General features: G+C 44.1%; 1 protein-coding gene across 7 annotated transcripts in view; it reads right to left on the bottom strand.

The window, feature by feature from the left end:
- DPP6 (dipeptidyl peptidase like 6) overlaps positions 1-23716 on the bottom strand; it is a 1022456-nt gene that overhangs the window by 214751 nt on the left and 783989 nt on the right. For all 7 annotated transcript variants that reach the window (XM_005551244.4, XM_074036440.1, XM_045387368.2 and 4 more), the window contains exon 7: positions 17218-17299. In XM_005551244.4, coding sequence (XP_005551301.3) covers positions 17218-17299 — 82 coding nt within the window. The remainder of the gene's footprint in view (positions 1-17217; positions 17300-23716) is intronic.

Genomic DNA, 23716 nt, shown 5'->3' with positions numbered 1-23716 from the left:
AAAATCCAGTTCAGGGGGACTAAAGACATAATCATGAAAGATGAAAGTACAAAAATGTTACAAGATAAGCTACGAGACTATGTCCTTGGGGTAGGGACAATTTCTTTAAGAAGACGTAAAAATGCAAACCATAAAGGAATAAATTGCATTGAAATCAATCTATGTTCCTGCTAAAGAATATCAAAATGAGAGTGAACAAGACAGGCTGCAAAATGAGAGAAGATCTTGGAAATAATGTAATTGACAAATAATTTGAATCTTAAATGTATAAAGAAATGATGCGCATCAATAAGAAAGGGGCAACAACCCGAAAGAAAAATAGGTTAAAAGACATGAACAGGTGTTTTACAAAAGTAGTGACATGAATAGAAATTGCACCCATGCAAAGATGTTCAGCACCCTCAGTAATGAAATATACACACAGCAAAACCTACAGAAACTTTGACCATGTGCATGGGAAACATGAGCAAAAGGCACATAGCAACACTGTAAATACATTTAAAAAATAGAAAACTACATATCCACTGAGAAGAGACTGGATAAAGGCATTGTGATACATTTGTATAATGGACTATGACAGAAAATTGAAAAAGATTCAATTACAGCTAATGTTTCCACATCCGCAAATATCACAATGTTGATACAAGACAAAATAGCAGACTTTATATAACTTTAACTGTTACCAGACAGTATCTACACTCAGGGTACATCGAATTCCTATACTCATGTTACAGTATAGTGACAAGACAGACAGTATCTATACTCATGTTGATGTAACCTCAAGTAACATGAGTATAGATACTGTCTGGTAACAGTTACACAAAGTTCAAAATATAAACGTAAATGGTATATTGTTTAGAGATCCATAAACATGCGATAAAATGGCAGAGAAATATAAAGAAAATCCAGAGGGGTGGTTGGTCTGGTGGAGGAGGGACCAGGAACCTGGTGGATCTGGAGTCCGAGTTCTGGGCATACTTGGGAGTGCTCTGTGTTTCGTGCTGACTGGAGGGCATGTGAGTGCTCATTTCATTATTCTTTACTTATAAAATATTTCATTAACATTTAAAATGCATCTGAAATAAAAAAAAATTACGTGTAGAAAACTAGTATCAAATGCTTAGGTCACCCCTTAGAAAAGGAGACATACAAGCTTCATTTGTTTGATCCTCCTCTGAAAGGGCTCTGCACACCCCTGGGATGTGAGGAATGTTGTCCTGGACAAGTGACCCACCCTCTCCAGGAGGAACGTTTAATTCCAGTTGGGGTTCAGTGTCTGCCCTGGGGCTCTGACAGCTCATTAATGGAACCTGAAAAGATTTTAGAGGGAAATATCAGAAATTTAGAGGGAAATATCCCTCTAAAAATATTTTAGAGGGAAATATCAATATCTGATGAGAATCAGAATGTCTCATTCCCTTTTAGAATGCTCAGTAGCGAGATAAGGGTGTTGGATTAATTACACCAGATGCTATATCAAGAGACATCCAGCTTCTGTATATTGCCCCCCCCAAAAAAAAATCCTTATGGGTGGCCTTGAATACAAATATACAAACATCACATTCACGGTAATGACACTGTATTTAGTGCATTTAAGAGGTGTTCAAAGGCTTTTCATACACATGAGCTCATTTGGTCTTGAGAGAAGTCATTCTGAACACTGAGCCCAGACTTAAGAGTTCGGTCCAAAGGAAGAAGCTGGGGTGCAACTTCTTTGGTTTCAGTTCTGATACCATCCCTGATATGTGACCTGGGGCAAATTACTTCCATTTTCTGAATTTCTATTTTCTCACTGCTGAATAGAGATATTGTGAGCAAAACAGACAGTACACACCGAGTGCCTAGCATGGCGATGGGAACATTGTGAGCCCTATCCAAAAGGCTGCTGTTATCATTGGTTATTATGTCCCAACCTGCACAGCTGTGAGACTTGCTGTCTGAAACCCAGTGCTTTCATCATAGCAGCTTTCTTTTAGAATAGCTTAATGTTTATAGGTTTGATGTGGGGGGGAGGAATCACACTAAAGATTGTTAATATTGCATAAAACACCTAATGATTTGGACAATGACTTCTCATCCAGGATTCAAAGAAAAAGAAAACAAAATAATTTTATAACGTCCTGATCTTAACTTCGAGTTGAATTGAGTTGAATTGACCAGGAGCAAAGTAAACTACAATGTAGTTGGCAACCTCCAAGCCTTGCATTTTGATCTGAGGAAGTACAGCTGCCTTTTTGAAGCAACAATTTCCCTGGGAATGTTTTAATGACGAGCAATTTTATATACAGCACCTCCCTTGTGATAAGCCTTGTGATTAAAAATATAATTTAACAGATTCTATATCTCATATGAAGTTGGAATGTTGACCTTGAAACTTCAAAGTTTATTAAAGAGGTCATCCAGTCCCAGTCCCACCTCCCTGTAAGCATCTAAACCCAGGATGCTCAGACATGGTTGTACATCAGAAGCCCCTGGGGAGCTTTCAAATACCCTGATGCCCAGGCCCCACTCTGGTCCAAACGAACCAGAGCCTCTGGGGATGCAGCCACGGCACTGGTAGTTACACAAGTTGAAGTGTAGCTGAGTTAAGAAACATTATTCTAAACAATCACCTGCCACCATAAACCTTTTGTTTCCCTAAATGTGTACCAGGCTGTTGAACTTTTGGCCAGTAAAAGTTTAGGGTTATTGGAAAAAAGGATTTACAGACTCTGCCACCTCACTGGGAAATTACAAATACGTTGGCACTTGTCTTTATGAGACAGGAGGGGAAAAGCCGGCTGAGCAGCTGCTTGCCAGGCTGGCTCTGATACAACACAGATTCCCTGTTCAGATAGGATTCAGCAGGGCAGTGGGAGACGGCTGACTCCGTGTAGCAGTGAGATGTTCTATTGTGGTTCATCAGCCTAGCATAGACCGCTTGCTTGTCCATTGACTGATTAATTTATTCCTTTATTATTCTGAGCCTTTTGTAAGGAGTTATTGGAATCAACTAATCTTGTCATGCAGTAACATAGGAAATTCAAAAGGCAGCATCCACTAAGCAAGCCCATCCTGCACCTTGTCCTGTGATGATTAGATTTAGAGGAAGTAGACAGCAGTGACATCTGAGGACCTTCTAAAGACTCAAGTTCCATTAAACAGTCACATCGCCCAGCTAATTTTAAAAACATGAATTTGTATGGCCATGGAGAAAAGTAGCTTAATTAAATAGATACATGTATATGCAATTATAACCTTTTTATCTGGAGGGTAACCGGAAACTGGTGAGCCTGGGTTTGAACATGGTGCCACAGTAATTAGGACCCATGTGGTGGCTGAAAAGGCTGAAATTTAAAGGAGGAAGCTGCAAAGTATGGCTAAAGGTGAAAGGTCAGCCAACTTCTCCAATAGGTGAAAATACAGAAAATAATTTCATAAAAATTCATAAACTGGGTTTATGCTTAAATTGAAAAAAGTAATTAATTTTCATCTTGGGTAAATAATATGCCTTAATTGATGGAGTCACTCATTCAACCTTTGAACACGTATTTAATGCTTACTAACAGTCTACACGAAGAGGCTGAGGACACAGCAGTGAACACGAGAGGCAGCTGTTCCTAAGGAGTTTGGATTTGGCTGGGGCAGAATAACAAGGAAATGGGTCACAACAGCAGAAGAGTGATGAGTGGGTGATAAGGCAATGGCCGAGTGTCAGGGGACAGAGCAGAGGGGTCTCAAGTCCAATCTTCAGGGATTGGAGTTAGGGGTGAGGGGTAGGGGATTAAGAGTGTGTCCTGGGCTGGGCACAGTGGCTCATGCCTGTAATCCCAGCACTTTGGGAGGTTGAGGCAGAAGGATTGCTTAGTGCAGCAGTTCCAGACCAGCTTGGGCAACACAGTGAGACCCCATCTCTACAAAAAATACAAAAACTAAACAGGCATGGTGGCAAGCACCTGTAGTCCCAGCTACTTAGTAGGCTGAGGTGGGAGGGTCGCTTGAGTACAAAAGGTGGAGGCTGCAGTGAGCCATGCTCATACCACTGCATTCCAGGCTGGGTGATAGAGCTAAATACTGTCTTTAAAAACTTTTTTTTTTTTTTTTAAAGGGTGTGTTCTGGACTTTGTGAACAGCAAATACAAAGGTATTGTGGTGAGAAGTGGTCTGGGACATTTGCGGAACTGGATGTAGCTCATTATGGCTGGTCTCCAGCCTGGGAGTGCTGGGTGGCAGGACAGGTCAGGGGAGTGATGGCACCTCAGGTGGGCTTCACAAAGCACATGAAAGGGTTTGGGTTCTATCCTAAAGGCAACGGAAAACAGTGGGAGGATTTTACATGGGAAAATGGACATGATTATATTTGCATTTTAGATCACTCAGTGACAGATGGAGAACATTCTGGAGTAGGGGTAGTTTTGGGGTAGGAAAACCAAGGAGGCAGCTGCTACAGGAACCTAGGCATGAGATGATGGTGGGAACAGAAAGAAGAAGGTGGATTTTTGTGATACCAAGAAAGCAGAATTCATAAAACGTATAGTGAATCAAGCTGGTGGGGGAGGAAGAGAAGTCAAGAATGCCAGGTGGCTGACCTGGCATTGAAGAGATGGCAGTACCACTCACACGGCAGAGCTTTGGCAGAAACAACAATGAGTTCATATTTATGAATGAACTGAGTCTGGAGTGCACAGTTGGCCTCACGCACATGGGACAGGCACAGGCTCTAGAGCGATCTAGGCTGGAGGCACAGACGGCACACTCAGCTCACCAACATGCATACTGTACGTTAATTAAATCTGGCCTAATGGAGGGAATTAAAATATATTTCAAACTGTTCCTGGCCATAAAAGCCATTACAGTAAAAACTAAAACCATTCAGATAAATGAAGAGGTTTTCAAACTGAAGAACAAACAGAAAAATCAATTCACTAATTTGCTAACTGTTTTTTTAGAGTGGAAATAGCTGAACTAGATTTGAGCCATCACATAAAAAACAAAACAAAACAACAACAAAAAAACCACGAAACAAAAAAAAAAAAACAAAAGCAAAACCCACAGTCTAACAAAAACCAAAGTGGTTCTGTTGTTGAAATTGACTTATTGATTATCTGTGCTCACGTCTATCACTGTTCTAGCACGAGTAAGGTACTGTGCTCCCCACGTATCAGGGAAGTGAAATAAAACCTCGTGGGCTGTGCAAATACCCACGTCAAAGGGCAGAAGTATGTTAGTATCCAGTATTGATAATTAACTTCTAATAATCAATCAGGGCTAACAAATTTCTGCAAAGGAAGAGCCCTGTGAAGTCTACTTTGCAGAAAAGTCCAGAAGAATCATTCACAAATAACTGACTTGGATGCTGCTAAAATTTCTCCAAACGTTCCTAGAAACCTCTTGTTTTAAGTGAGCAAATTATCTTCTGCTCTGTGCCCTCTCTGTCTCCACGTTTAACAACCCAGACAATAACCTCGGAGGTCCTCACAGGGCTTTAGAATGGAGGCCGACCGGAGAGTGAGTGAGGGGCACATGCGCACAAGGCCTCACTGTTCCTTACGACACTGAGGAGACGATCACCTTGGCATCCCAGTGGACAAGAAGTGAGGTGCTCTCATTCTCTGAAATGTCCTTGGAAAGCCAAGGAGTTCAGGTCCTTTCACCTTGTTTAGTTCAGCCTGATCCTGACAGGTTTTAACCAGGAACACTCTCTACCTTCCTTTTAAGATCTTTCGCAGCATAACAAACATTTCAAGACAAAATGTGTGACTCGAAAATCCAGATTTTCTTCCTTGGTATCGCTCACAATCTGAACTGAATCTGAACTGCTGAATTAATTTGCCATCAGACAAGTTGTTAAATCTTAAAAATTTTAGGTTATATCATCAAAGTTTTCCAATTTCCCTGAATTTTGGACCTTATGTCTATAAATCTGACATTTAATTTTACTTTCCCTTCTGGATGGCATTCATTTAACAAGTATTTGTGACAACCTATACTCTGCGCAATGCTGAGCAATGGGCCGTGGAAGATAAAGGTCTAATGAAAACCATTCTTTGTCCTTGAATGGCTTACATTTGGTCTGGGAAATAAAGTTATTCAAAAGTAAAATAGTTGAATAATAAAACAAAGAGGCATAAGATTAACTGCTACAATAAGTGGGACTGACAGTATTTCAGCCGTTTAAAGGAAGAAAAGGTCATGGTTATTCTACAAAGACCAGGAGAAGGAACCATTCCTTTGATACTTTCCAATTGTGAAACATTTTAGGAATTATTATGAAGAGGTGTTCCCTCCACCCAAACTGGAGAATTCCACAAAGTAATCTATAAGACCTGATTAGGTGCACGAAGGAGAATTCTCGGCAGCACAGAGTGCAGCCCTCCCCTGCCCTACCTGAGGCGACTGGAAAAACCTCCACATGTTCAGAAGCTGCTCCCTCCACAGGACAAGAAACAGGGTCTGCCATGGCCGCAAGTGTGGTGCGGCTCCACGCCCCGTCATCCAAAGGTCTCAAAAGGCTATGTTAATTTATAACTGCCTTGTTATATTGTCTCAAGAATCTATCACGAAGTGCACTCTTCCTTAATGCACAACTCTGGTCCTGCTTTAAATTCTATTTGATAAATGATCTTGAAATGCTCTAACCTAATATTGCCGAGGCTGATGTGGGGGGCACCCTCCTAAATTTGATTATTCCTAAGAAATGATACACTGTTTCAGGCACAATTGAATTAAGGCAGCTCTGATGAGGAAGAGAACAGGGTTTATCTTCACCGGCCAATGTGGGCAAGCAGGTCAGGCCCTGTTTTAGCCCAGCATCCACCTTTTTCCTTAATTTTGCTTTGGCTTAAAGTGAGTCTCAAGGCTCACTTACCATTCTTTGAAATGTATTCTCTTATTGTGAAATACACAAAACATTGACTATAGTCCTCTTGTATCCCATAAGTGTACACAACGATGACTTGTCAGTTAAAAACAATTTCATTTTAGATATTAAACACTCATCATCCGTGACCTTGAATTTTGTTATTCTGCTTTCTATCCTTCAAAAAAAGAGTGAGTCCCAGAAAATATCTCTGAAGGGTTTGCAACAGAGTTTTCAAACTAGTGGAATTAAAGGCACTGTGATCCTTGGAGGGTGACGGGCAGCTGATTCATGTTTGGATTCTCTGCAAAAAGTGCCTCTTTTCTACCCTCAACACTACTTGAGCACGTGTTTACCGAGTCGAGTTCCTAAATCCCACTTTTAACAATACATTTTCTTCTCTTTTTAATTTTTAAAATGTATATAATGTTGCTCTAACCAAGAAAGTTTTAGAAGGAGAAGAAAAAAGCCCACAGTCTGGCCAGTCCAAAATAATTATTTTGACTAATATATTACTTTCTAATCCCTTCCATATGCCAATATACCAAATGGCTTATTTTAGTCCTGCTATTGTTTAATAGATGATATATGCTCCATATGTTAATGCAGTCTTCCTAATCATAATCTTAAATGGTTATATGATACCTCTTCCTACGGATACTCCATAATTGAGCCAATCGCTCGCCTGTCAATACTTAGGACATTTCCAACTTTTAGAAATTCTTATTATGGATAACAGTGTTATGAATGCGTTTGTTGATATAGCTGTGGGCTTCTTTTAAAAGGGATTTCTGTGATCTTGTATAGGAATATCTTCATGACTCTTACTGCATATTTTCATATTGTTTTATAAATAAATTTTCTCTTATGCCTCCTCCATTGATACAGAGTTAAAACAAATCTCTGCCTCCTCCTGATGTCCTACTTACATTTTCCTTCTCTCACTTCCCCCACAATCCTATGATTACGAATTTCCTTTCATGTCCTGAAATCCCTGTATCCCAGGAGAAGAGCCTCTTGGTGGCAGGAAAGAGCCCCATAATTTTGTCCTAATTCTCTTCACCCTTTGACCATGACCATCAGGTATCCCTGTCATACAACCCCACCCATTCGTATTCATTACCAAAAACTCAGCTTATTTACTTGAGTGCAAGTGAATATTAAAGTGATTTAGCCCCACAGAGCTAGGAAGTGATAACATATTGCGTTAAATTTGAAGGGTACCTTTGGTAAAGCTAACAAATCACTCACCAAACTGCCTCCATCCATTATCTGAGGATACAGAAGGCAATCTCCATCCATGCGATATTAATTTCTTGGCTACTGTCATGGACCTCAGTGCCCATGATGAATGTTTTTACAATGAATACCAAATTAACCTAAACTGATTAGAGGCTTTTGTAAGTTATTAATGGGATGTCACTTTAGTCTGGTCTTCTCCACCTATAGGACATTTCATTAAAGACTCTCCTCTTGCTGGAAAGATCAATCTTCCTCCCCTCGTTGGATTTGTCAACTTCAGTAAAGTGCTCCCTGCCCCCTTTGCTACGGCCGTGGGGCTGGGTGGGCAGCGCTAACCCTGAGTCAGGCTGTAGCTCGGAGGAGGCCACAGGCCCATTTCTGCTCAGCTCCCTGGTGGCCGCCCAGGTGGTGATGGGGAACTGTGGACTGGAGGCAGGCTTCCTGGACTGGACACGGAAAGCAGGACACACATCTTCTTATAAGAAACATACTCTCTCCATTCAAGGGATAATTTCTGGCGTGGCATTAGCATAGGGGAAATGCTATCACCTGACAATGGCCTTTTCTAAAGCCACAGACTCTTGAATACTTACAAGGAGCTAAAGACTTCAGGAGGTAGAAACTGATGTTTTCTGAACATTCCCCCTCACTCCCTAAGAGTGGGAGAAGAGCAAGGTGTGAGTTCACACAGGTACACCTTGGATGGTGACGGACAATGTGGCTGGCCCGTCATGGAGCCCTCTGGCCACCATCCCTAGCTTCTGTCTCTATCCTGCATTTCTCTGCTTTATCAAGGGCAGCCCAACTCTCCTTCTGACACACACCAGACTTCCGTCTGATGAAATTCTTATTTTCCTTCTCATTCTCTACAGCTCGATTAAGCCAAATAATAACAGCAGCAACAATTAAAGACATGTATTGAGAACATTATTTACACAAGGCTCCACAGCCTGTACTTCGGGTAGATTAATTTAATCTTCACCATGAGCCCTACGAGGTAGGCATTGTTACTTCAGTTAACAGACCAAGAGACGGGAAGCTCAGGAATTAAGTCTCTTAGTCAAGGTCATGCAACTAGTAAGTGCTGCAACCACGATCTGAATCTGGCCCTTTTGACCCCAAAGCTTTTGTTATTAATAACCCTTGAAGAGCAAAACAAACAAAATAAAATATTCTTTTCCTTCTCAGGCTTAAAACTAGGGCCTTCTGATTCTGAGGCTGAGGAGGTGGCCTGGGACCCGACCACGGAGTCTGTCAGTGAAGGCTTCCACATCCCAGGCCTGGCTGGGTTCCCACTCCCAGCTGGCTCCTGGCTGCACCCAGCCTGCCCTCACGCTGGCTCTGTGCTGCTACCGCGGTGCCACCCACGTGGCCCCTGTCACACTGAAATCCGATGGTTCTCCCCACGCGCTCCTCCCCGTGCGGACGCCCACACCTGAGCGATGCCTGAGGCGAAGGCCCTCCATCCCCCCGATCTGCTGTCAAGCTGCCCTTTCGTCCCTCTAACAAAGCGTTTTGGAGTTTCAAGCGCAAGCTCTTCCTCCATATCTTAGGTTGAATTACTGACATTTTGGAGGCATGGATTTTTACAACTTTAATGGGCTATAAAAAAACTCTTTTTCTTGAAGGCAGAAACCCCAATGCCATGAGGTGAGTCAGCGCGAGTGAAAAAAAAAAAAAAAAAAACCCTCAACTCCAATTTTCTTGAATCCTTCACTGACTCATAGAAAAAAGTGTCAAGACAGGGTTCCGGGAGGAAGCGGTACCCGCTGGATCACTGGCAGACGCTCACGCGTAGGTAAAGGAAGGCCCTTGCTCTCTCGCTGTTGACGCATTAGAAAGAAAAACAGCCAACCTTGGAATAGTTTGCTTGGAATGGGCTCCATCCACTTGAAGTGGGAAATTAAGAAAATAACAGAATAATAGCATAAGTAATAATAGTAAAAATTATAATAATAGTAAGAAAAATAACAATAGCTCATAAAATGAAATTCTGTATTAACCAAGACTGAGGAGAATTTAAGTAGCCCCTGTGAAGTTAGAAGAGAATATTAACTGTCTGTCCCAAGAAACAATAACCATATCTATCCTCCACATATTTTGTAGGCTCTATAAACTCCTGTTTCTTTCTTCCCTGCACAAACTACAAGTTCACAAGACAGATAAGCACAAGCTGCAAACCAAGTTCTCACAGAGATGTAAGACAGGTGGCAAAAGTGTCACAGCAGCCTTTTGATCTCATTTCTGTAAGCCTGCTTCGCATAGTTCCAGCCTCAAAATGCTTAAAAGGGACTTGTTTTCTTTGTTCTGGGCTCAGCCTTTAGGACACATGTCCGCTGGGCCGGTGTACACCTTAAAATAAACACTTTCCTGCACTCTGTCCAGTGTCTCTGGTTCCTTAAATCCTGCTTCACACTGAGGTGTGGCTTAGAGAGCCACAACTGCCACAGGCTTGAGAGGGTGTAGCAATCACTAAGGGGGGGCCGGTGTAGGGTACGGGTACAGTGTCTGTGTGAGTCAGTCAGGGAACACCTGTGTAGAAGGTCACATGGGGAAGGGCAGCTGGACCTCCAGACGGCACGCCCCACGGCCGTGTCCCCGACCGTGAGGAGAAGTTTTTCTCAGAGCTGGATTGACCTGACGGGCTCTGTATCAAGCAAGCAAAGAATGACCTCTTAGGCGGTGAGGCCTGTCTGGATGGCTTTGTTCTCAGAGGCATCATTTTGTTAAGACTTGAAGATCTAAGGATCTTGGTGAAAAACAAGAATATCCAACACATAGTGTGACAGCCCCTGCTATGGACAGGACAGGAAAGCTTGGGCAGTGTGAACAGATGGGGACATTTAGGAGAGTGACAGTGCTAGAGCATGGCAACGGGCAGCATCTGCAGTTGGGGAGAGCAAGTGAGTGATAATAGGTGGATTTGCCATCAGAAGCGGAAGCCAGTGAGGAAAGGGACCATGTCCTCCTTCTGTATCCGGGATCTAGCAGTATCTGGAACACAGGAAGTGTTCAATAAGAGTTGATTGAATCCATAAACAAATGCATAAGAGAATGATGGGAATGTACACACATGGCAAGACCGGTCTGCAGGGTCCCGTGCATTTAGCTGGTTTGTGACCATGGCAGTCGCTGGCCACATGTGCCATTCCAGAGAGCCCCAGGACTGGCAGCATCCTTGGGAGTCCAGTCTACCTGCTCCTAAGACCTCTCCAAGGGAGCTGCCATCCTAACCATTAAAACACAGCACAATTTTTTTTCTTTATTATACTTTAAGTTCTAAGGTACATGTGCACAATGTGCAGGTTTGATACATAGGTATACGTGTGCCACATGGGTTTGCTTCACCCATCAACTCGTCATTTACATTAGGTATTTCTCCTAATGCTATCCCTCCCCCAGCTCCCCACCCTGACAGGCCCCAGTATGTGATGTTCCCCACCCTGTGTCCATGTGTTCTCATTGTTCAATTCCCGCCTATGAGTGAGAACATGCGGCAAAACACAGCACAATTTAAGTGCAGATTTCTTGACACTCTCTGATAAACTATTCTGTGACCTTCTGTGGAAAACTATTTTGGATCTAAATCGCCAGGCGATTCCTCCTGGCTCAAATGTCCCATTTTGATAAACATGTTATTCTCCTGTTTCCAGGGAGACTCAGGACAGTTGCTCGCTGATATTCACCACCCCTCAGCCTCTCGTTGTCTGGAGATGATGAAGAAGTTGGCCTCCCCGTCTAAGCTGCAGAGCATGGCTGTGAGAATTCCTTAGTTTCCCTCCATGGTGTCTGTAATTGCACCTGCTCCTTTGGGGAACGCCGTCTCCTGAGGACAGCTCTTCCCCAGTCCCAGCAGGTTTCCCAGCTAACTACTCCATTGCGCTTCATCCGTCACATTTTGACGCTGTCTCTTCATTGAAGACTTCCCAACGGACTCATTAAATTTCCCGTTCAAAGTTCTACATTTATCACCGTCATGGTAGCAAGCCAACCCATTCACTTTGTGTCTGATCCTCCGAGTGTACCAGCAAAGATTCCGGCTTTGAATTCTTAATGTTGCCTAATGCTGCACGGTCTTCCTTGAGAAAATTTCCATGGCACTTGTTTCCGAAGGAAAACATGATGAAGCACCAAATTCACATGAGCTCCCTACCCTTGCAGATCAACCTGCAAATGCACCCCGAGGCAGCTTCAACTCCAAGTGCAAGTGATAAGAACAAGGAAGGCCACCGCAGCTGCCCTCAAAGTCCATGTGCTTCTAGGAAATGTCTCTAGTAGAAATACCGTATCGGGAAATACATGGGCATTCCTAAACCAGACAATGTAATCACCTTCTGGGTCAGCAGAAACAAAACCTCCCATAAACGGACGAACACATGACATGGTAGGGGGCAGGACTTCATGAAAAGATCAAAGAAAAGAAACATGGAGGGCCAGGCCCAGTGGCTCATGCCTATAATCCTAGCACTTTGGGAGGCTGAGGTGGATGGATCACTTGAGGTCAGGAGTTCAAGACCAGCCTGGCCAAAACGGTGAAACCCCATCTCTGCTAAAAATACAAAAATTAGCCAGGTGTGGTGGCAGCACCTGTAGTCCCAACTACTTGGGAGGCTGAGGCAGGAAAATTGCTTGAACCCAGGAGGTGGAGGTTGGAGTGAGCAGAGATTGCGCCACTGTACTCCAGCCTGGGTGACAGAGGGAGATTTCAGTTAAAAAAAAAAAAAGAAAAAAGAAGAAACATGGAGGAAATCTCAGTTCAGGAAGATTCATCTGAAGAGGACAAAATGAGGAAAGAAGTAGTACAGAGAAATACATTGAAACGGCACATGTTTTGAACGTTTAGATTTCCCGACTGACCACTCCAGTTTGGAGGAAGAGGAAGCAAAGGAGAGTCAGTGTGTTAACATTTTACATAGGATTTCTTGTTTAATCCTATTTAACCTGGCCAAATCTATTTCCTAGATCACATCCTGGGCCCTCAGCAGACGGTTGGAAGCAATCTTATCATTCGTCATACACTCCAGCCCCAGACCAGCACCACCACAGAAGTGGTTTCTGGCAGCCTGGGAGCCTCCTCCCACCCACTCCGCTAACAACACACAGGCCACACTCCCTGCAGTCACTACTACTGGAGGAATGTTCAACACTCGCTCTAAAAGGTAAGAGTCACTAATTGGCAACCACATCGAGGCACTGGGAAAAGATGCCCTCACCCACCCCTAGTTCCCCAGGTCTTCTCCTGTGATAAGGGGGCTCCGGACCCAAAGGCAGCCCTGAAATCACTCAGCAAAAGGAGGCTACATGTTCCCACAGCTCATTGCAAACTTCAACCGCAGCTGTGTTCTCTGCTCCCAAAGGAGAATTACTCACTTCAATCTGACTCATTATAATTAGAGTAGGTTGACTTTAGGGAGCAATATTTACTTTTTAAAATAAAATGGCAATGAGGGGTGTGTTGCTTGGCATCACTTAATAGGTTAGGGCTTGCAAGGCCTGCTCTTGAGTTGTGAATTTTCTGTGCAGACGGAGCAGGTGTGGGGAGTACCTGTCATGAGGTGGTGGCTCTGGCATCAGGCTTTCCTCATGAGAACAACCAAGAGAGCACATGATCCCCTAAAACAGGGGTCAGCAAACTATAACCCATAGGCCAAATCACCTGTGTTGGGAAGTATAGCTTTATTGGAACACAGCCAAGCCCGTCTTGTCTATACTGTCTGCAGCTGCTTCCATGCTGCAGTAAGGGAGCTGAGTCATTGTGCTAGAAACCATCTGTCCGCAAAGACTGAAACATGTGCTATCTGACCTTCTGCAGAAGAAGGCGGCCCCTGCTCCAGCACATAGGGCACTCACTCAACAACGAGCTATATTGCCTCTTAAGCTCAGTACATGCATGTATCATAACGCTCTTAAAGGTCGAATGGATTTAAAAACTCAAACGTTCCACAAGCATATAGCACCTTTGGTACTAAACTCAAGTATTAACAGTTATTACTTACCTGAACATTCATTTCTTTGAAGCAGAAAGGAAGTCAAATCTCTGTCACCTCTAGTACTGTCCTATTCATAGATGCTGGCTATTTGCCACCATCCAATTCTTCATGCTGCAGTGGTTTGAAACCACAAAAATACATTAACTAATGAATTAATCGATCTGTTTGTGCTTTCATCTTTTACCTCAATAAACGTGTACTGGGCACCAGGCATTGTGCTGGGTGTGTTAGAATACGAAGATGAAACAGGCTCACTGTGTGGACTCAGGGTACCTGTATTAGTCCGTTCTCATGCTGCTATAAAGAAATATTTGAGACTGGGCAATTTATACAAGAAAGAGGTTTAATTGACTCACGGTTCTGCATTGCTGGGGAGGCCGCAGGAGACTTACAATCATGGCAGAGGCACCTCTTCACAGGGCAGCAGGAGACAGAATGAGTGTCGAGCGAAGGGGGAAACCGTCAGATCTCGTGAGAACTCACTATCACTAGAACAGCATGGGGAAACTGCCCCCATGATTCAATTATGTCCATCTGGTCCCACCCTTGACACATGGGGATAATCATAATTCAAGGTGAGATCTGGTGGGGGGACACAGAGCCAAACCATATCACCACCTAACCAAGGACAGAGATATGTTTACAAGCAACAAGAGATCGTGTGTGCTGGGAGATTGCACGGTGATACCTGAAGCCCCAGGATGGCTACCTACCACTGTGTGTGTGTGTCTGTGTGTGTGTATGTTTGGGGAGGTGTCAGGAAGCCTTCTCTGAGAAGTTGTCATTTACTTTGTTTTGTTGCTACTTATTCTGTAAGAGGTTAAACATGATAACTTCTATAATCATTTTCCCCTTCTCATCTCCAAGGGAGCAGGACATGAATGAAGGTCAGTTATTCAAGAGGACAATTATAGACTTAATTCTAAAGTGTCTGCATGCACACACACACACACACACACACACACATATGCATGCACAGCAACTCCTTTTACAGTTGAGGGTTAGATTTCCTTTATGTTACAAGCTGTTCCCAGAGGCAGGACGACAAGTACCAACTCTACTAAGGGACCCGGTTTATTTGCATGTGCAGACAATGAGGCAGGAGTCCATACACTGAGTTACAGCCACTGGGTGATAAGGAGCGAGGCCGCAGGTATGGTGGAAAGAGACCTTGACATGTGGTCACGTTATGATGGTCTTCTCCTGACTACTATAAAAAGGCTGGACAATGATCACTCAGTAACGTTACACATTCCTATCCTTCTCCCTACAGTGGTGTGATGAGGCCAGGTGCAGAGCTGTGGGTACTGGCTTGTAATGGACCCACAGCAGGCAGGGAGAGCTCTCTACGGAGGTGTAATGGCCACTTTGACAGATGATTTGAGGGATACTGGAAATCTCTTCAATCACAGACTTTCAGAGGGTTTTAAGGTCAACTATTAGAGATTCAGTTGCACATCAGTCCTGAAAACTTAAGTCTTCTGCAATCTCCTATCAAATTACATTTTTTCCCTTTTTAAGAGTTAATGCCTTTGAGAAAAGACAAATTTTATCTCTTTGTTGTGATTGAACTGATGGGTTGGTGTTCCTTGGTCAAGGGCAGCTCTCATCTTCCTCACTTCCTCCTGTCACCCTGTGATTTTGATCAGTTACATATGCTTTTCAAAACCTCTGTAATCAGTTTTAGCATTAGAGACATGATCATAATAGCTAAAATATTAATAGTTTCACGGCCTCTATGTTCTTGTTTTTTTCCAAACCAATTCAAGGCAGTGGAATTAGTACATAACCAAGAAAATGTGATTGTACTATGGGGAGAAATAAGACTATTTTCATTTGTAAGATAGATGACAGCCTATCCAATACAATTCTACGTGAGCTCTTAGATACGATCATTTTTTGTGCTATTTTAGGAAAAAGGAGCTTTACAGATGCAGGCTTAGGTAATCAGCTTAAAGAGGCAGAAGAAAATGGTGACTTGAAAACGGCAACCATGTCATCTGACCTTCAAACCCGAGGGACTTTCTGCACGTGGCAATACGGTCTCTTAAAAAATGCTGCACAGAACGGACAAATATAATCCAGTTTTAGTCAAACGCAAGGCTAGAGGTGGAAAACCTGAGGGATCATATTATCCACATCCTTTACTACATGGCCTGCAGCCTGACAGCTGGAGGTGCCGTGCAAGGCCAGCTCGACAGTGAGAACCAGGGTGGGAGCCCTCATCTTAGAAATAGTGTTCAGGGCCGTTTTCTCTGCACTGTCCTTCCCGTTCACAGAAACCCGGCAGTTTTGCCAATTTGAGAAGGAGTCCATGAAGACAGCTGATAGAAACCGAGAGGGCTGCAATGGCCATGGGGGATTTTGCATGTTGATGGGATTGGCCTGGCTCCATCAGGGCCAGCAAACCTACAGCTTAAAAACCCTTCCACAGAGGCCAGGTGCGGTAGCTCATGCCTGTAATGCCAGCACTTTGGGAGGCCGAGGTGAGTGGATCGCCTGAGGTTAGGAGTTCGGGACCAGCCTGGCCAACATAGTGAAACCCTGTCTCTACTAAAAATACAAAAATTAGTCGGGTGTGGTGGCGCACGCCTGTAATCCCAGCTAACGGGGAGGCTGAGGCAGGAGAATCGCTTGAACACAGGATGTGGAGGTTGCAGTGAGATGAGATCGCACCATTGCACCCTGGCCTGGGCAATAAGAGCGAAACTCTGTCTCAAAAACACAAACAACAACAACAAAAAACCCTCCACAGAAAGAAGTCTGAGTTCCCAGAGCATCTTTTGATGACAAAACCATTTGGATCATTCTCATTTGCAGTCCTTTTAATGAAGTTGATCTCTTTGAGCTCACGATTCATCTGGAGTCCACAGACACAGCTACCGTTAGGCACCACTTCAACCATGTCAGATGTAGGAACCAAGCACACGCTGTTCCAATTTTAGGAGAATTTGCTATCTAAAATGAAATGACCCTTTTACATATCCAGACACCCTGGTGTATTTGTCCAGATTTTAATTTACACACACACACACACATACACACACACAACACCATATACAGGCTGAGTACAGTGAGACCCATTCAGCTTAGAAAATGGAAACTTCCTCAAAACCCAAATACAGTTACCGAACTTGATTGGCTTACCAGCTGTTGGCCTTTAGGGCCCCATCCTGCATACTGAAGTTTTGCATTGCTGACTTCTGGTGGGTCCAGACTTTGAGGATCCCTGAAAATGGAACAAACAAACAAAAACAAAGCAAAATGTTGGGAACCAAGAATTTAAGCTGCTGCAATTTTATCCCCTACCTATAACTTAACTCCTTTCTCCTTCCATGCTATCCATTTCAAGAGCTTGTCTCTTGTGTTACTAAGTAATATGTCTCATTTAGTCTCTATTAGGTTTCTTCAGATGTATATAATTTATATGAAGCTCAAATAGGTCTATCATTGCTTAACCCAAATAGTAAATACTCATTAAGAGAGAACATGCAGTGAGGTCTCTGGATCAACTTCTTAACTCTCCAGAACAGTCAGAGTTAAAAATTAAAATGCAGAGCCATGCAGTGATCTGTCTCCACAATTTGTGTCTCCATCTTTGGTTCTCCTAGAAGGTAATTTTTTCTAGGTATCACGCAGGTCGTTATGACCTTACAAACCTGGTGGCATCAGGTTTTGTGTTGGTTTGTGTTGACAGATACAAGCCGAGAGAGAGAGGGAGGAAGGGGATAAATTGAAAGATGTATTTCCTTTCAAACCTCACTTACATTTTTTATCCTTAATGTACTGATTAAATACCAATACCACCACAACAAAAACCTGCCTAAGTACTTAAAGGTTATAGTGAATAAAGGTCATGGTGGCAAAAATGAAAAGAGCTAACACTTTTATAAGTATTAAATATTTCAGTATATTTTGTAGCTACTGTTGTCTCCAACATGCAGAAAAGATTCATTTTCGTGTTTCTTTTGGATGACACCCCTTCACGTGAAGAATGGTATCTGTGTTCTGCTGAGTCTGCTGGGCTCTGTCAGGTAAGCACCCCATCACTTAGCTATAATATTTCTTATGTGGGGCCGGGCACAGTGGCTCATGCCTGTAATCCCAGCACTTTGGGAGACTAAGGCAGGTGGATCACAAGGTCAGGAGATCGAGACCATCCTGGCTAACATGGTGAAACCCAGTCTCTACTACAAATACAAAAAATTAGCCAGGCATGGTGGTGGGTGCCTGTAGTCCCAGTTACTCGGGAGGCTGAGGCAGGAGAATGGCGTGAACCCGGGAGGCAGAGCTTGCAGTGAGCAGAGACTGTGCCACTGCACTGTAGCCTGGGCAACAGAGCAAAACTCTGTCTCAAAAAAAAAATTATATATATATATATATATATTTCTTATGCGGAAGACATAGCTGGGAATGCACCCACTCATCTGTAGAGGGAAATGGTTGAATGGCCTTTGGAAAGGGAGGATGCTGCATTTTAGGGGTTGCATGAACAAAGGAGATGAGGCAGGAAGGGAAGGAAGGTGAAGGGCTAAGGACATGGTGGACTGGAATCAATAGAAAATACAAAAAGCAACGGCTGAATAAAACTACCAGGAAAAACAAGGAATACATTTAGATTAAAGAGAGATGGGGGAGGCTAGAGAGTCCAGAATGCCCCAGGTAGTTTTAAATGAAGTGTCTGGGTTTGGAGAAGCCAGGAAGCCTGAGGGTAGAGCGGCGATGCCAATTCAGAGAAGACATTGCTGCTTAGAAACCAGCTAGGAAGGCAGCTACCCAGCGATCAGAAGATGCAAGCAAGTCCTAATATTGCAGGTTCTGTTAATAGATGAGTTTCTAACATTTGCATGGTTTTGTTTTGCTTTGTTTTGTTTTGAGAAGGAGTCTTGCTCTAACGCTCAGTCTGGAGTGCAGTGGCAGGACCTTGGCTCACTGCAACTTCTGCCTCCCAGGTTCAAGTGATTCTCCTGCCTCAGCCTCCCGAGTAGCTGGGATTACGGGCACCTGCCACAACGCCTGGCTAATTTTTGTATTTTCAGTAGAAACAGGGTTTCACCATGTTGGCCAGGCTGGAAACTCCTGACCTCAGGCAATCCGTCCTCGTTGGCCTCCCAAAGTGCTAGAATTACAGGCGTGAGCCACTGCGCCCCACCAACATTTGTATGTTTTGATGTTTCAAAGTATTCTCATAAGCATAGGTTAGTTCCTCTTGAACCCTGGTGAACAGTTTGATCAACATAAAAAAATGAATGATAGTACTGGATTAACCCATAGAATAAAATAAATACCCATGAGTCTTTACTGATGTAAATAAATAAATCAAATCATCAAATTTACAGTGGAAACCTGGCAGACAGCCACTTAAGCAAGTGACCAAGGCCAACATCATCGAAGCCCCCTTGGATACAATGCACTGGGAAGGACAAATAATCATTTATGTGATTTTTTTTTTTCACCCAAAATGCAGAACCTTACTCCAATCATGAGAAAACACTGGGAAAAACCCAAACTGAGGGACACTCCAACATAACTGACCAGACCTCCTCAAAAGTGCAAGGTCGTGAAAGACAAGAAGAAACTGAGGAAATGTTACAGACTGGAGGGTGCTAAGAAGAAAGAACATCTCAAGGCAGCGTGGGGTCCTGGGACAGAGAAAAGACACTGGTAGAAAAATTGGTAGAATTCAAATAAGGCCTGTCGAGTTAACAATATGGCACCCATGTTGATTTCCTATTCTTGATCATTATACTAAAGTTATAAAATATGCTATCGCTAGGAGGGGTGACATGAGAAATACAGGATTGTTTTTGCACTATTTTTGCAACCTTTCTATGTCTACAATTATTCAAAATAAAAAGCTTTAAAAAAAGAATTTCATAGCTTATATCTCATTGGCTATAAAAATTGTCCTAAATAGAAATGAAAAGTCAGATAATTTCCCTTCCAGCATACTGTGATCTTGATTTTAATAACTGAAAAAAAAAATTCCATACGTAGCATAACACAGGCCCTCAATATGTGCCTATGAACAAACAAATAAATTAGTAAATAAAGGTAGGTTCTAGAGGTGGCTCTCAGCAAAGATCCTTTTGCAAGTTTAGAGACAAGCCTAACAAATTCACTTTACCTGTGTTTATTTGGAATTTTCTAAGCACAGAGGACAGAGTGGGGGATCAGAAAGACTTAAACTCCATTGCCTTACTTAATATTGAAATTCAGTTTGTTAGATTGTGATTTCCAGTAGGTGTCTAAGATATTCAGAAACAGCAGGGGATTAACTTTTCTTTGATATGACAGATGTAAATTCCCTTAAATGCTAACTGGAAATAATATGGAGTGCCTTGCAAGACTGCATGAACACTAGGGCCAATACGCCATGTGATTCACTAATTCCGATTTTATTACCTGTGCTCACCTGTGCTCAAGGAGTCCTTTACTTCTTCCATAAGCTAAGATGCATTTCCCTTCCCTCACCACCAACACTTTACAGGAGTTTCCACAGAACCACCCTAGGAATCAAAAGGTTTGCACCCTAGTCCCAACCTTACGATGTATGGATCCCACGGCCTTCAGCAACTCTCTGTGTCTTATTTTCTCCTATGGGGACAATAGCTACCCTCCTCCTCCAGAATGGTCGTGAAATTCAAGAGAAACAATGGCTATTAATTTATAAACTCTAGCATAGTCCAAAGAGGTAATTATTTTCTTTTTGCTAGCTAGTGACTCTCTCAACCTCTCCATCTTTCTCAGTCTCTATAAGTTAAACAAACGACTCCAAGATACCAGAAGTGAGTTGCGGCAATCTGTCTTCAAAAACACCAGGATGCCCCTCATGGGCAGGAAGCTGTGAAGTCATGGAAAGAATTCCAAGAAGCTCTAAATTTAATTCTGAATCCTGCCACTAGGAGCAAAGGGCTTGGGGCAAGAGAGTAACTGGATCCAAGTTTGTTTCCCTGTATAAAATGAGAATAATCATGTTTGCCTCATAGGGTTGGAATCAATAATCTGTTGTATGTGAAAATAGGTAGCACAGAACTTCCTAGCAGATATTCCATAAATGCTGGTTTATTCATCGATAAACTGGTAAATAATTTGACCATGCAATATAATACACACAACACATATATGTGAATGTGTAGATGTATATGTGTGTTCCCTTAACCCTTCACTTAATTAGAAAGGATTGATGGTTGATTATTGATAAAATGTTATTACAACAACTATGTGTAATTTCTTTTAAAGGCCCAGTAATATGTCAGATATTGGGACAAATTTACTCCATGGAACTCTGTAGCAAAAAACAAATGGGCTCAATCCCTGTGTCAGGTGGGAGACCGGTTTTAGGGTCTCAATCCTCAATCATATTCTCCACATCTGTTCCTATGAAAGGAACTTACATTTTTGCATTGGAATTCGATTTCCTGCAGGGTATCAGATACTTTTCCTTTCAAGTTAAAAGAGGATTTGAGAGTGATTTTTCCAACTTCTTCTCCACTGTGGGAATTCCTTTTTTGATGAGCCACTTGGTGGTCGTTCATCCTCTGCTCCGATCCCCTACTGAATCGCTTTCCTCACACAACTCCTTCTCTGCCCAGACTAGCAAATGCCCAACTTGGGTTTTATGCTGAATCTACCTCCTCCACATCAACACCTCGACCTTTGAGAATGACAAATGCAATGTCTCCAACCTCAGCTGGCCACTAACCATTCCCATCATTACAACCACCCAGAGGTGTGAGACACGTCTGTCCTCAATGCCAATTCCAATCTTTCCTGCTCTCCTCACATCCCTCTTGTACCTACTGCCTCCTTACTCTAAAGGGACAAGGAGGTGTGGGGCACACAGGGGGCACTGAAGGCTCTCCCTCCCACACCCACTCCCACTCCCTCTCCCTTTTGCCTACAGGGCTTCCCTCTCCATCAGCCTCACTCTCAGCCTTTGCGTCTGGGAGGCTCCAGCTTGGCCCAGATTCCCTGTTTCCCTGCAGAAAGACGTGCTTCCTCCTGAACACACTGAAGTACCTGTTGCTCCTCCCTCCTCTCAGTCTCCAGTGACCAGGCATCCCCTTCCCGTCTCGGCCAGCACTTCCTCCTGTACCTCTTTTTTTGTTCCAGCCTAGAACTATCAAATACTTTCCTTTCCATTTACCTTCCTGGTAAACTTTTATTATTTATTACTATTTTCTAATTAATAAGCTTAATTTTTTTAAGAGCAGTTTCACGTTTAGAGAAAAACTGAACAGAACTACAGAGAACTCCCATATCCTTCTTCTTCCCCTGCCCTCGATTTTCCAAATTACAAACATCTTGCATGAGTGTGGTGCATTTGGTACAGTTGGTAAACCAATATTGAAACGTCATTTTTAACTAAGTCCCATAGTTGACATTAGGGTTCACCCTTTGCCTGTGTGTTCTCTGGGTTGTGACAAATCCATCTGTCTTGCACCTGATCAAACAGACATCTTTTGGGTCTCTGCACCTCTGTGTGCTCTGCCTATTCATCCTTCCCCCCCTACCAAACCCTGGCAAGCACAGCTCTGCTTACGGCCCCGTAAGTCTGCCTTTTCCTGAACGTCACATAGCCGGAATCATACAAAGTACAGCCTTTCAGGTTGGTGTTTTTCACTGAGAATCTGTGCTTTTGGCTCCTGCAAGTTTCTCCACGGAGGATAGACTTTTACGCTGCTTCAGCCTCTGGGATTTTGCTCCACCAGTCTCCTTCCTTTCCCTAAAGCTGTTCTCCCAAAGGAAATGCAGACAACCAGGACCTCCTCCCAGGCAGTTTCTCCACCCACCTCTGAGCACCTCCTCCCAGGCAGCCTCTCCACCCACCTCTGAGCACCTCCCCCCACAGCCTCTCCACCCACCTCTGAGCACCTCCCCCCACAGCCTCTCCACCCACCTCTGAGCACCTCCCCCCACAGCCTCTCCACCCACCTCTGAGCACCTCCCCCCACAGCCTCTCCACCCACCTCTGAGCACCTCCCCCCACAGCCTCTCCACCCACCTCTGAGCACCTCCTCCCACGCAGCCTCCACCCCCCGCAGCCTCTTCACCCACCCATGAGCACCTCCCCCCCTGCAGCCTCTCCACCCACCTCTGAGCACCTCCCCCCACAGCCTCTCCACCCACCTCTGGGCACCTCCTCCCACAGCCTCTCCACCCACCCATGAGCACCTCCCCCCCCATGCAGCCTCTCCACCCACCCATGAGCACCTCCCCCACAGCCTCTCCACCCACCTCTGAGCACCTCCTCCCACGCAGCCTCTCCACCCACCCATGAGCACCTCCTCCCACGCAGCCTCTCCACCCACCCATGAGCACCTCCTCCCACGCAGCCTCTCCACCCACCCATGAGCACCTCCTCCCACGCAGCCTCTCCACCCAGCTATGAGCACCTCCTCCCACGCAGCCTCTCCACCCACCTCTGAGCACCTCCTCCCACGCAGCCTCCCCCCCCCGCAGCCTCTCCACCCACCCATGAGCACCTCCCCCCACAGCCTCCCCACCCACCATGAGCACCTCCCCCCACAGCCTCTCCACCCACCTCTGAGCACCTCCTCCCACGCAGCCTCCCCACCCACCATGAGCACCTCCCCCCCCTGCAGCCTCTCCACCCACCCATGAGCACCTCCTCCCACAGCCT

The sequence above is a fragment of the Macaca fascicularis genome, chromosome 3 (genome assembly GCF_037993035.2).
Source record: "Macaca fascicularis isolate 582-1 chromosome 3, T2T-MFA8v1.1".
Classification (NCBI taxonomy): domain Eukaryota; kingdom Metazoa; phylum Chordata; class Mammalia; order Primates; family Cercopithecidae; genus Macaca; species Macaca fascicularis.
Note: the sequence above shows the minus strand (reverse complement) of the source record. Positions and strands in the feature narration are given on the sequence as shown.